General features: G+C 58.6%; 1 protein-coding gene across 1 annotated transcript in view; it reads left to right on the top strand.

The window, feature by feature from the left end:
• LOC138734506 (syntaxin-1B) overlaps positions 1 to 10,803 on the top strand; it is a 95,185-nt gene extending 84,382 nt beyond the window's left edge. The window contains exons 2-11 of the mRNA XM_069882210.1: positions 412 to 444; positions 4,522 to 4,596; positions 4,955 to 5,054; positions 6,163 to 6,237; positions 7,974 to 8,047; positions 8,151 to 8,259; positions 8,348 to 8,421; positions 8,942 to 9,079; positions 10,402 to 10,512; positions 10,696 to 10,803. Coding sequence (XP_069738311.1) covers positions 415 to 444; positions 4,522 to 4,596; positions 4,955 to 5,054; positions 6,163 to 6,237; positions 7,974 to 8,047; positions 8,151 to 8,259; positions 8,348 to 8,421; positions 8,942 to 9,079; positions 10,402 to 10,512; positions 10,696 to 10,776 — 867 coding nt within the window. The 5' untranslated portion in view covers positions 412 to 414 and the 3' untranslated portion in view covers positions 10,777 to 10,803. The remainder of the gene's footprint in view (positions 1 to 411; positions 445 to 4,521; positions 4,597 to 4,954; positions 5,055 to 6,162; positions 6,238 to 7,973; positions 8,048 to 8,150; positions 8,260 to 8,347; positions 8,422 to 8,941; positions 9,080 to 10,401; positions 10,513 to 10,695) is intronic.
• Positions 10,804 to 14,273: the final 3,470 nt, after the last annotated feature.

Below are 14,273 nucleotides of genomic sequence, written 5' to 3'. Positions count from 1 at the left end.
CCCCATCCCTTAGCGCATCCCCAGGCCCCGCCCCCTCCCCTTAAGCCCCGCCCCCTCCCCAAGCCCCATCCCTTAGCGCATCCCCAGGCCCCGCCCCCTCCCCTTAAGCCCCGCCCCCTCCCCAAGCCCCATCCCTTAGCGCATCCCCAGGCCACGCCCCCTCCCCTTAAGCCCCGCCCCCTCCCCGTAGCCCCCTCCCTTAGCGCATCCCCAGGCCACGCCCCCCTCCCCTTAAGCCCCGCCCCCTTGGCGCAGCCCCCTCTGCGCAGCCGCCCCCCCCCCCCCCCAAACGCTCCTCGAGCCGCCGCAGCCGCCGCCGCAGCCCCCGCAGCCCCCGGGTCTCTCCCCCCTCCCCCCTCCCCCAGCACCCCCCACCCAGGGCCGGGGGACACCCCCGAACCCCCCCCCCCAGACATGAAGGACCGGACCCAGGAGCTCCGCGGCGTGAGCTATAGGGGGGCTATGGGGGGCTATAGGGGGCTGGGGGGGCTATAGGGGGCTAGGGGGGGCTATGGGGTGCAATGGGGGCTATAGGGTGTAATGGGGGCTATGGGGGACTATGGGGTGCAGTGGGGGGCTATAGGGGGCTATGGGGTGCAATGGGGGCTATGGGGTGCAATGGGGGGCTATGGGGGCTATAGGGGGCTATAGGGTGCTATGGGGGGCTATGGGGTGCAATGGGGGCTATAGGGTGTAATGGGGGCTATGGGGGGCTATGGGGTGCAGTGGGAGCTATGGGGTGCAATGGGGGGCTATAGGGAGCCATGGGGTGCAATGGGGGCTATGGGGGCTATAGGGTGCTATGGGGGGCTATGGGGTGCAATGGGGGGCTATGGGGTGCAATGGAGGCTATAGGGGGCTATGGGGTGCAGTGGGGGGCTATAGGGTGCAATGGGGGGCTGTGGGGTGCAATGGGGGGCTATGGGGGGCTATGGGGGCTATGGGGTGCAGTGGGGTGTAATGGGGGCTATGGGGTGCAGTGGGGGGCTATGGGGGCTATGGGGTGCAGTGGGGTGCAATGGGGGCTATGGGGTGCAGTGGGGGGCTATGGGGGCTATGGGGTGCAGTGGGGTGCAATGGGGGCTATGGGGTGCAATGGGGGGCTATGGGGGCTACAGGGTGCAATGGGCACTATAGGGAGCCGTGGGGTGCAATGGGGTGCAATGGGGGCTATGGGGGCTATGGGGTGCAGTGGGGGGCTATGGGGGCTATGGGGTGCAATGGGGGGCTATGGGGGCTACAGGGTGCAATGGGCACTATAGGGAGCCGTGGGGTGCAATGGGGTGCAATGGGGGCTATGGGGGCTATGGGGTGCAATGGGGGGCTATGGGGGCTATGGGGTGCAGTGGGGGCCTATGGGGTGCAATGGGGGCTATAGGGGGCTATAGGGGGCTACAGGGTGCAATGGGCACTATAGGGAGCCGTGGGGTGCAATGGGGTGCAATGGGGGCTATGGGGGGCTATGGGGTGCAGTGGGGGGCTATGGGGTGCAATGGGGGGCTATAGGGGGCTATGGGGGGCTATGGGGGCTATAGGAGGCTCTAGGGGGCTATGGGGTGCAATGGGGGCTATAGGGGGCTATGGGGGCTATGGGGTGCAATGGGGGGCTATAGGGGGCTATGGGGTGCAATGGGGGCTATGGGGTGCAATGGGGGGCTATAGGGGGCTATGGGGGGCTATGGGGTGCAATGGGGGCTACAGGGGGCTATAGGGGGCTATGGGGTGCAATGGGGAGCTATGGGGTGCAATGGGGTGCAATGGGCACTATAGGGAGCCGTGGGGTGCAATGGGTTGCAATGGGGGCTATGGGGGGGCTATAGGGTGCTATGGGGTGCAATGGGGGCTATAGGGTGCAATGAGGGGCTATGGGGTGCAATGGGGGCTATGGGGTGCTTTGGGGGGCTATAGGGGGCTGGGGGGGGCTATAGGGTGCCATGGGGTGCAATGAGGGGCTATGGGGGCTATAGGGTGCCATGGGGGGCTATAGGGTGCAATGGGGGCTATGGGGGGGCTATAGGGTGCAATGGGGGTCTGTGGGGTCCCTATGGGGTCCCTATAGGGCCCTATAGGAACTCACCTTTATGCAAATGAGGGGGGTTATGCAAATGAGCCTGGGGGTGAATGGGGGCGTGGGAACCGTAGGAGAATTGGGGGGGGGGGCAAAGTTCTCGCTTTTGGGGCCAAAGCTCCCATTTTGGGGTCAAAGTTCCCATTTTTGATGTCCTGGCCCCCATTTTGGGGGCCTAAACTCCCAATTTTGAGGCCAAAACCCCCAGTTTGGACGTAAAGTTCTCACTTTGGGGCCAAAATTCCCATTTTGGGGGCCCAAACTCCCATTTTTGAGGCCAAAATTCCCGTTTTGGATCTCAAGTTCTCACTTTTGGGGCCAAAACTCCCATTTTTGAGGCCAAAATTCCCATTTTGGATCTAAAGTTCTCACTCTTGGGGCCAAAATTCCCAATTTTGGTTCCCGGACCCCACTTTTGGGGCCAAAACTCCCATTTTTGAGGCCAAAACTCCCATTTTGGATCTAAAGTTCTCACTTTTGGGGCCAAAATTTCCATTTTTGGTTCCCGGACCCCACTTTTGGGGCCAAAACTCCCATTTTTGAGGCCAAAATTCCCATTTTGGGGCCAAAGTTCTCACTTTTGGGGCCAATATTCCCATTTTTGGTTCCTGGACCCCATTTTTGAGGCCAAAACTTCCAATTTTGGGGCCAAAACTCCTAATTTTGAGGCCAAAACCCCATTTTGGATCTAAAGTTCTCACTTGTGGGGCCAAAATTCCCATTATTGGTTCCCGGACCCCATTTTTGGGGCCAAAACTCCCATTTTTGAGGCCAAAACTCCCATTTTGGATCTAAAGTTCTCACTTTTGGGGCCAAAATTTCCATTTTTGGTTCCCGGACCCCACTTTTGGGGCCAAAACTCCCATTTTGGGGCCAAACTTCCCTCTTTTGAGGCCAAAACTCTCAATTTTGAGGCCAAACCCCCTATTTTAGATCTAAAGTTCTCACTTGTGGGGCCAAACCTCCCATTTTTGGTTCCTGGACCCCACTTTTGGGGCCAAAACTCCCACTTTTGAGGCCAAAACTCCCAATTTTGAGGCCAAAACCCCCATTTTGGATCTAAAGCTCACACTTTTGGGGCCAAAACTCCTAATTTTGAGGCCAAAACCCCATTTTGGATCTAAAGTTCTCACGTGTGGGGCCAAAATTCCCATTTTAGGTTCCCAGACCCCACTTTTGGGGCCAAAACTCCCATTTTTGAGGCCAAAACTCCCATTTCGGATCTAAAGTTCTCACTTTTGAGGCCAAAACTCCCATTATTGGTTCCCAGACCCCACGTTTGGGGTCAAAACTCCCATTTTTGAGGCCAAAACCCCCATTCTGGATCTGAAATTCTCAGTTGTGGGGCCAAAATTTGCATTTTGGGTTCCCGGACCTCATTTTTGGGGCCAAAACTCCCAATTTTGAGGCCAAAACTCCCTGTTTGGATCTAAAGTTCTCACTTTTGGGGCCAAAATTCCTATTTTTGGGGCCAAAGTTCCCACTTTTGGGGCCAAAGCCCCCATTTTGGGTCTGAAGTTCTCACTTTGGGGGCCAAAACTCCCATTTTGGGGCTGAAGTTCCCACTTTTGAGGCCAAAACTCCCAATTTTGAGGCCAAAACCCCCATTTTGGATCTAAAGTTCTCACTTTTGAGGCCAAAATTCCCATTTTTGGTTCCCGGACCCCAATTTTGGGGCCAAAACTCCCAATTTTGAGGCCAAATTCCCCATTTTGGATCTAAAGTTCCAATTTTTGAGGCCAAAACCCCCAGTTTGGATCTCAAGTTCTCACTTTTGGGGCCAAAACTCCCATTTTTGGTTCCCGGACCCCACTTTTGGGGCCAAAACTCCCATTTTTGAGGCCAAAACTCCCAATTTTGAGGCCAAAACCCCCATTTTGGATCCAAAGTTCTCACTTTTGGGGCAAAAACTCCCATTTTTGAGGCCAAAACTCCCAATTTTGAGGCCCAAACCCCCATTTTGGATCCAAAGTTCTCACTTTTGGGGCCAAAACTCCCATTTTTGAGGCCAAAATTCCCATTTTGGGGCCAAAACTCCCAATTTTGGGGCCAAAACTCCAATTTTTCAGGCCAAAACCCCCATTTTGGATCCAAAGTTCTCACTTTTGGGACAAAACCTCCCATTTTTGAGGCCAAACCTCCCAATTTTGAGGCCAAACCCCCCATTTTGGATCTAAAGTTCTCACTTGTGGGGCCAAAATTCCCAGTTTTGGTTCCCGGACCCCATTTCTGGGGCCAAAACCCCCATTTTTGAGGCCAAAACTCCCGATTTTGAGGCCAAAACCCCCATTTTGGACCTAAAGTTCTCACTTTTGGGGCAAAAACTCCCTTTTTTGAGGCCAAAACTCCCTCTTTTGGAGCCAAACTTGCCTTTTTTGAGGCCAAACTTGCCTTTTTTGGGGCCAAAGCTCCTAATTTTGGTTCCTCCTGACACCCCCCCCCCCCCCCCCCAGGCCAAGGACAGCGATGATGAGGAGGAGGTCGTCCACGTCGACCGTGACCACTTCATGGACGAGTTCTTCGAGCAGGTGGGGCCACCAGAACCCTCTCCGGGACCACTAGAAGGTCTCTGGGGCCACCAGAACCTCCTCTGGGGCCACCGGAAGGTCTCTGGAGCCACCAGAACCTCCTCTGGGGCCACCGGAAGGTCTCTGGAGCCACCAGAACCTCCTCTGGGGCCACCGGAAGGTCTCTGGGGCCACCAGAACCTCCTCTGGGGCCACCAGAAGGTCTCTGGATCCACCAGAACCTCCTCTGGGGCCACCAGAAGGTCTCTGGAGCCACCAGAACCTCCTCTGGGGCCACCAGAAGGTCTCTGGAGCCACCAGAACCTTCTCTGGGGCCACCAGAAGGTGTCTGGGGCCACCAGAACCCCCGTGTCCCCAGGTGGAGGAGATCCGGGGCTGCATCGAGAAGCTGTCAGAGGACGTGGAGCAGGTGAAGAAGCAGCACAGCGCGATCCTGGCCGCCCCCAACCCCGACGAGAGTGAGCGGGGGACGGGGGGGGGGACCTGGGGGGGGGGGGGGCACCAGGATCCAGGGGGATGTGGGATGGGGGGACACCAGGATCCAGAGAAACCAAGAACCAGGGAGACGTGGGATGGGGGGACACGAGGATTTGAGGTCACCAAGAACCAGAGAGGCTAAGAACCAGGGAGACGTGGGATGGGGGGACACCAGGAACCAAGGAGATGTGGGATGGGGGGACATCAGGATTCGAGGTCACCAAGAACCAGGGAGACTAAGAACCAGGGAGACATGGGATGGGGGGACACCAAGATCCAGGGTCACCAGGAACCAGGGAGACCAGGATCCAGGGAGATGTGGGATGGGGGGACACCAGGATTCGAGGTCACAAGGAACCAAGGAGACGTGGGATGGGGGGACACCAGGATCCAGAGAAACCAAGAACCAGGGAGACGTGGGATGGGGGGACACCAGGATCCAGAGAAACCAAGAACCAGGGAGACGTGGGATGGGGGGTCACCAGGATCCAGGGTCACCGAGAACCAGGGACACCAGGAACCAGGGAGACGTGGGATGGGGGGACACCAGGAACCAAGGAGACGTGGGATGAGGGGACACCAGGATCCAGAGAAACCGAGAACCAGAGAGACGTGGGATTAGGGGACACCAGGATCCGAGGTCACCAAGAACCAGGGAGACGTGGGATGGGGGGTCACCAGGATCCGAGGTCACCAAGAACCAGGGAGACGTGGGATGGGGGTCACCAGGAATCAAGGTCACCAGGATCCAGGGAGACATGGGATGGGGGGACACCAGGATCCAGGGACACCAAGAACCAGGGAGACGTGGGATGGGGGGACACCAGGAATCAAGGAGACGTGGGATGGGGGGACACCAGGATCCAGAGAAACCAAGAACCAGGGAGACGTGGGATGGGGGTCACCAGGAATCAAGGAGATGTGGGATGGGGGGACACCAGGATCCAGAGAAACCAAGAACCAGGGAGACGTGGGATGGGGGGACACCAGGCTCCGAGGTCACCAAGAACCAAGGAGACATGGGGGGGGGGGGTGGGGCCACCATCTGGTGCCCCCGTGGAGGTGACGTGTCCCCTCCCCCCCCCCCAGAGACGAAGCAGGAGCTGGAGGACCTGACGGCTGACATCAAGAAGACGGCCAACAAAGTGCGCTCCAAGTTGAAAGGTGACCCGGGGGCGGCCGGCGCGGGGCTGGAGGTGGCCACGGGGGCCACCTCGGGGGGGCATCTGGGCTTGGGGCCACCTCAGAGGGCACCTGGGTGGTGGTCACGGTCACCTTGAGGCCTCGTGGTCACCTACAAGATGGAAGTGGCTATCTTAGAGGTCACCTTGAGGCATGGAGGTCACCTACGAGATGGAGGTGGCCACCTTGGAGTGGTCATCTTGGGTTGTGGCCACCTCAGAGGTCACCTAGGTGGTGGTCATGGTCACCTTGAGGCATGCAGGTCACCTATGAGATGGAGGTGGCCACCTCGGAGTGGTCATCTTGGGTTGTGGCCATCTTAGAGGTCACCTGGAGGCGTGGAGGTCACCTACAAGATGGAGGCGGCCACCTCGGAGTGGTCATCTTGGGTTGTGGCCACCTCAGAGGTCACCTAGGTGGTGATCACGGTCACCTTGAGGCCTGGAGGTCACCTACGAGGTGGAAGCGGCCGTCTTAGAGGTCACCTTGAGGCATGGAGGTCACCTCCAAGATGGAGGTGGCCACCTCAGAGTGGTCATTTTGGGTTGTGGCCATCTTAGAGGTCACCTGGAGGTGTGGAGGTCATCTACAAGATGGAAGTGGCCACCTCAGAGGTCACCATGAGGCCTGGTGGCCACTTATGAGCTGGAAGCGGCCATCTTGGCGTGGTCATCTTGGCTTGTGGCCATCTTGGAGGTCACCTTGAGGCCTGGGGGTCACTTATGAGCTGGCGGCGGCCATCTTGGTGTGGTCATCTTGGCTTGTGGCCACCTCAGAGGTCACCATGAGCCCTGGTGGCCACTTATGAGATGAAGGCAGCCATCTTGGAGGTCACCATGAGGCCTGGAGGTCACCTATGAGATGAAGGCAGCCATCTTGGAGGCCACCATGAGGCCTGGGGGTCACTTATGAGCTGGTGGCGGCCATCTTGGCATGGTCATCTTGGCTTGTGGCCACCTCAGAGGTGACCATGAGGCCTGGTGGCCACTTATGAGATGGAGGTGGCCATCTTGGAGTGGTCATCTTGGCTTGTGGCCATCTTGGAGGCCACCTTGAGGCCTGGTGGCCACTTACGAGCTGGCAGCGGCCATCTTGGAGGCCACCATGAGGCCTGGTGGCCACTTACGAGCTGGCAGCAGCCATCTTGGAGGTCACCATGAGGCCTGGGGGTCACTTATGAGCTGGTGGCGGCCATCTTGGCGTGGTCATCTTGGCTTGTGGCCATCTTGGAGGCCACCATGAGCCCTGGAGGCCACCTATGAGCTGGTGGCGGCCATCTTGGAGGCCACCATGAGGCCTGGAGGCCATTTATGAGCTGGCAGCAGCCATCTTGGAGGCCACCATGAGGCCTGGGGGTCACTTATGAGATGGAGACGGCCATCTTGGCGTGGTCATCTTGGCTTGTGGCCACCTCAGAGGTGACCATGAGGCCTGGTGGCCACTTATGAGATGGAAGTGGCCATCTTGGAGTGGTCATCTTGGCTTGTGGCCATCTTGGAGGCCACCATGAGCCCTGGAGGCCACCTACGAGCTGGCGGCGGCCATCTTGGAGGCCACCATGAGCCCTGGAGGCCATTTATGAGCTGGTGGCGGCCATCTTGGAGGCCACCATGAGGCCTGGAGGCCGCGTTGGCCCCCTCTAATGCGGAGGTGGCCCCGTCCTCCCTCTTGGGTGGCTCTTGGAGACGTTCCAAGGCCTCGTCCCCGCTCTCGCGCAGCCATCGAGCAGAGCATCGAGCAGGAGGAAGGCCTCAACCGCTCCTCGGCCGACCTGCGCATCCGCAAGACGCAGGTACCTCCATTTTTTTTTTGTCCCCCCACCTTCTCCTGGTTCTCCTTTTCTCCTGGTTGTCCTCCTGGCTGGTGGCCTCCACGCCGTGTCCTCCTCCTCCCAGCACTCCACCCTCTCCCGCAAGTTCGTGGAGGTGATGACCGAGTACAACGCCACCCAGTCCAAGTACCGCGACCGCTGCAAGGATCGGATCCAGAGGCAGCTGGAGATCAGTGGGTGACGGGGACGGCGAGGTGGGGTGGGGTGGGGATGGAGAAGACACCTCCAGGTTGAGGGACTCGCCTCCTCTGTCCCCGGTAGCCGGGAGGACGACGACCAACGAGGAGCTGGAGGACATGCTGGAGAGCGGCAAGTTGGCCATCTTCACCGATGATGTAGGTGGTGGACGGGGGGGGGACGTGGGATGGGGGGACACCAGGATTTGAGGTCACCGGGAAGCAGGGAGACGTGGGATGGGGGGACACCAGGATCCAGGGTCACCAGGAACCAGGAAGACCAAGAACCAGGGAGACGTGGGATGGGGGGACACCAGGATTTGAGGAGATGTGGGATGAGGGGACACCAGGAATCGAGGAGATGTGGGAGGGGGGGACACCAGGATTTGAGGTCACCAGGAAGACCAAGAACCAAGAAAATGTGGGATGGGGGGACACCAGGAGCCAGGGAGACCAGGAACCAGGGGGATGTGGGATGGGGGGACACCAGGAATCGAGGAGATGTGGGATGGGGGGACACCAGGATTTGAGGTCACCAGGAAGACCAAGAACCAAGAAAATGTGGGATGGGGGGACACCAGGATCCAGGGTCACCAGGAACCAGGGAGACGTGGGCTGGGGGGACACCAGGATCCGAGGTCCCCAAGAACCCAGAAGCCCTTCTCCTCCCTCCCTCCAGATCAAGATGGACTCGCAGATGACCAAACAGGCCCTGAACGAGATCGAGACACGACACAACGAGATCATCAAGCTGGAGACGAGCATCCGGGAGCTGCACGACATGTTTGTGGACATGGCCATGCTGGTGGAGAGCCAGGTACGGGCTGGAGGGGGGACACAGAGGGCTTGGACCTCAACCCTGGGGGAGATCGGGGCCCTTTAGCTCGTCTGGACGCCCTCAGGAAGGTCTTGAGGCCACCAAGGGTCACCTAGAAGCCACTGGAAGGCCTCGCCGGGGCTCCCTGGCTCATGCTGGGTCTTCAAACCCACTGAGATCCCACCAAAAGCCACCCAGAACCCACCAAAACCCACTGAGATCCCACCAGAACCCAGCAAGACCCACCAAAATCCATCTAGAACCCACCAAAACCCACTCAGAACCCAGCAAAACCCACTGAGATCCCACCAAAACCCACCGAGATCCCACCAGAACCCAGGAAGACCCACCTAGAACCCACCAAAACCCACCTAGAACCCACCAAAACCCACTGAGATCCCACCAGAACCCAGCAAGACCCACCTAGAACCCACTGAGATCCCACCAAAACCCACTAAAACCCACCTAGAACCCACTGAGATCCCACCAGAACCCAGCAAGACCCACCTAGAACCCACCAGAACCCACTGAGATCCCACCAAAACCCACCTAGAACCCACTGAGATCCCACCAGAACCCACCAAAACCCACCTAGAACCCACCAAAACCCACTGAGATCCCACCAGAACCCACCGAAACCCACTGAGATCCCACCAGAACCCAGCAAGACCCACCTAGAACCCAACAAAACCCACCGAGATCCCACCAAAACCCACCTAGAACCCACTGAGATCCCACCAGAACCCACCAAAACCCAACAAAAGCCACCGAAACCCACTGAGATCCCACCAGAACCCACCAAAACCCACCTAGAACCCAACAAAACCCACTGAGATCCCACCAGAATCCAGCAAGACCCACCCAGAACCCACTGAGATCCCACCACGACCCACCAAAACCCACCTAGAACCCACCAAGATCCCAGCAGAACCCACCAAAACCCACCTAGAACCCACTGAGATCCCACCAGAACCCACCAAAAGCCACCGAAACCCACTGAGATCCCACCAGAACCCAGCAAGAGCCACCTAGAACCCACCAGAACCCACTGAGATCCCACCAGAACCCACCAAAACCCACCTAGAACCCAACAAAACCCACTGAGATCCCACCAGAACCCACCAAAACCCAACAAAAGCCACCGAAACCCACTGAGATCCCACCAGAACCCATCAAAACCCACTGAGATCCCACCAGAACCCACTGAGATCCCACCAGAACCCACCGAAACCCAACAAAACCCACCGAGATCCCACCAGAACCCACCGAAACCCACTGAGATCCCACCCACACCTTCCTCCTGTCCTCCGTCCTCCCTCCAGGGCGAGATGATCGACCGCATTGAGTACAACGTGGAGCACTCGGTGGACTACGTGGAACGCGCCGTCTCCGACACCAAAAAAGCCGTCAAGTACCAGAGCAAAGCCCGGCGGGTGAGTCCCCCCCCCGGGAGGCCCTCGGAGGTGGCCTCGAGGTCCTCCTCCCCCTTCCCCGTCCTCGTTAACGTCTCTCTGTTCTCTCTTCTCCTCCCTTCTCGCTGCCCGGATGCCGATTTTTAATTAATTTTTAATTATCGGGGGGGGGGGTCTCCGGGGGTGGGTGTGGGGCTCGTGTAGAAGAAGATCATGATCATCATCTGCTGCGTGGTGCTGGGGGTGGTCTTGGCCTCCTCCATCGGGGGCACCTTGGGCTTGTAGGACAACCCCCTGGGACCTTCTCCTTCCCCCTCAAAGCAATTAACGCCCCCCCAATTAATCCTGAACCCCGCAACCCCCCTCAATCCCCGCTCCCCCACCCCATATCCCCGTTAACGAGGCGAATAAACGAGGAGATGGTTCCGTCGTCCACGCGAGCAGACGCAGCAGCAACGGTGTGTCCTCCCCCACCACCCCCCCACCTCGAGCTCCTCCCACCCCACCCCAGGGCTTGGTGGCCTCCCCCACAGCTCCTCGAGGAGGATTTTTGGGGGGGGCAGGGGGGGGATCGTTGGCCTCCATCCCATCCCATCCCACCTCGGTGGCCCCATCGTCACCACCCACCCGGGGGGGAGGGGCCTAATGGGGGGGGAGGGGCCTCCAGGAGGAGTTTGGGGGACCCTGGAGGTCGTGGGGTGGGTTGGGTTGACCCTGAAGAGAGGTCATGGGGTGGGGGGGGGTCGATCTGGGAGGAGAACCGGGTTGGGTTGACCCCGAAGGGAGGTTGTGGGTGGAGCTGGGTTGACCTTGGAGGACAATCGGGTTGGGTCGGGTTGAGTTGGGTTGGGTTGGGTTGAGCCTAGAGGTCATGGGTTGGGTTGGGTTGACCCTAAGGAGAAGCCGTGGGTTGAGTTGAGTTGGTTTGACCCTCAAGAGGGGTCGTAGGTGGAGCTGGGTTGAGCTTGGAGGACAATCGGGTTGGGTTGGGTTGAGTTGGGTTGGGTTGGGTTGACCCTAAGGAGAAGCCATGGGTTGAGTTGGGTTGGTTTGACCCTCGAGAGAGGTCGTGGGTGGAGCTGGGTTGACCTTGGAGGACAATCGGGTTGGGTTGGGTTGACCCTAGAGGTCGTGGGTTGAGTTGGGTTGAGCCTAGAGGTCATGGGTTGAGTTGGGTTGGGTTGATCTTGAAGGACAGTTGGATGGGGTTGACCTTGGAGGACAATCGGGTTGGGTTGGGTTGAGCCTAGAGGTCATGGGTTGGGTTGGGTTGAGCCTAGAGGTCATGGGTTGGGTTGGGTTGACCCTAAGGAGAAGCCGTGGGTTGAGTTGAGTTGGTTTGACCCTCAAGAGGGGTCGTAGGTGGAGCTGGGTTGAGCTTGGAGGACAATCGGGTTGGGTTGGGTTGAGTTGGGTTGGGTTGGGTTGACCCTAAGGAGAAGCCATGGGTTGAGTTGGGTTGGTTTGACCCTCGAGAGAGGTCGTGGGTGGAGCTGGGTTGACCTTGGAGGACAATCGGGTTGGGTTGGGTTGACCCTAGAGGTCGTGGGTTGAGTTGGGTTGAGCCTAGAGGTCATGGGTTGAGTTGGGTTGGGTTGATCTTGAAGGACAGTTGGATGGGGTTGACCTTGGAGGACAATCGGGTTGGGTTGGGTTGAGCCTAGAGGTCATGGGTTGAGTTGGGTTGACCCTAAGGAGAAGCCATGGGTTGAGTTGAGTTGGTTTGACCCTCAAGAGGGGTTGTGGGTGGAGCTGGGTTGACCTTGGAGGACAATCGGGTTGGGTCGGGTTGACCCTAGAGGTTGTGGGTTGAGTTGAGTTGGGTTGGGTTGAGCCTAGAGGTTGTGGGTTGAGTTGGGTTGACCCTAAGGAGAAGCCATGGGTTGAGTTGAGTTGGTTTGACCCTCGAGAGGGGTCGTGGGTGGAGCTGGGTTGACCTTGGAGGACGATTGAGTTGGGTTGGGTTGAGTTGGGTTGAGCCTAGAGGTCATGGGTTGAGTTGGGTTGACCCTGAGGAGAAGTCATGGGTTGAGTTGGGTTGGTTTGACCCTTGAGAGAGGTCGTGGGTGGAGCTGGGTTGACCTTGGAGGACAATCGGGTTGGGTCGGGTTGACCCTAGAGGTCGTGGGTTGAGTTGGGTTGAGCCTAGAGGTCATGGGTTGGGTTGGGTTGACCCTAAGGAGAAGCCATGGGTTGAGTTGAGTTGGTTTGACCCTCGAGAGGGGTCGTGGGTGGAGCTGGGTTGACCTTGGAGGACAATTGGGTTGGGTCGGGTTGAGTTGGGTTGGGTTGGGTTGACCCTAGAGGTCATGGGTTGGGTTGGGTTGACCCTAAGGAGAAGCTGTGGGTTGAGTTGAGTTGGTTTGACCCTCAAGAGGGGTCGTAGGTGGAGCTGGGTTGAGCTTGGAGGACAATCGGGTTGGGTTGGGTTGAGTTGGGTTGACCCTAAGGAGAAGCCATGGGTTGAGTTGGGTTGGTTTGACCCTCGAGAGAGGTCGTGGGTGGAGCTGGGTTGACCTTGGAGGACAATCGGGTTGGGTTGGGTTGAGCCTAGAGGTCGTGGGTTGGGTTGGGTTGACCCTAGAGGTCATGGGTTGAGTTGGGTTGGGTTGGGTTGAGCCTAGAGGTTGTGGGTTGAGTTGGGTTGACCCTAAGGAGAAGCCGTGGGTTGAGTTGAGTTGGTTTGACCCTCGAGAGGGGTCGTGGGTGGAGCTGGGTTGACCTTGGAGGACGATTGAGTTGGGTTGGGTTGACTCTAGAGGTCATGGGTTGGGTTGGGTTGACCCTAAGGAGAAGCCGTGGGTTGAGTTGGGTTGGTTTGACCCTTGAGGAAGGTCACAGGTTGGGTTGGGGGCCATCTTGGTGGCCGTTGGCTTGGCTTGAGGTGACCTCGAGAGGGACCTTGGGTTGGGTGTGACCTCCAGGAGCTCCTCGAGGGTTGGTTGGGTGGGTTGGTTTGACCCCTGGGAGCCCTTGGGGGGGGTGGGTGGGTTGGTTTGAGCCTCGAGGTGGGTCCTGGGTGAGATGAACCTCCAGGAGGCGGGTGGGTTGGTTGAGGTTAACCCCCCCCCCCCCCGGTTGGGTTTGAGGTTGTCCCCCACGTTGGGGTCTCGGCAGGGTGGGGGGAGAGGTGATTCCACCCCATTTAACCGACCCGCTAACCGCCCATCCGCCCGCTAACCACCCATCCCCCCCGCTAACCGGCTGGTTAACCCACCCCCCCAGCCCGGTAACCGCCCATCCCTGCAGTTAACAGCCCCTCTGGGCCGTTAACTGCTCGCTCAACCAGCTAACCAGCCACTCATCTAACCAGCTCACCGCCCCCTAACCTGCTAACCACCCCCCTAACCCAGTCCCCATCCGGCTAGTTAAGCAGCAGCTCAACCGGCTCCGCAGCCACCCAGCCGGCTGCCCCTCCCCCGTCCAACCAACTAACCAGGCACTTAACTACCCGCTCAACCAACCAGCCAGCTAACCGGTTTAACTACCCCCCCCCCCACCCCGGTTAACAACCCACCTGCTAACCAGCCTCGTGCTTCACCTGCTGAGGGCCGGTTAACCAACCCATCTCCCGGTTAACCAACCCATCTCCTGGTTAACCAACCCATCCGCTGGTTAATCGAGCGGCTGCTCCCCCATCTAACGACCCGTCCAACCACCCAAGGGGCTCGTTAACCACCCAGCGGGCTCGTTAACCACCCAACCAGCAGCAACAACTCAACCATCCAACCCATGGGTCATCCAACCACCCCCTAGGTGACCCCTTGACCCCCTAGATGACC

Source organism: Phaenicophaeus curvirostris, unplaced genomic scaffold, assembly GCF_032191515.1.
Source record: "Phaenicophaeus curvirostris isolate KB17595 unplaced genomic scaffold, BPBGC_Pcur_1.0 scaffold_84, whole genome shotgun sequence".
In the NCBI taxonomy this organism is placed as follows: Eukaryota; Metazoa; Chordata; class Aves; order Cuculiformes; family Cuculidae; genus Phaenicophaeus; species Phaenicophaeus curvirostris.
This window is presented reverse-complemented; position numbering and strand designations above follow the sequence as displayed.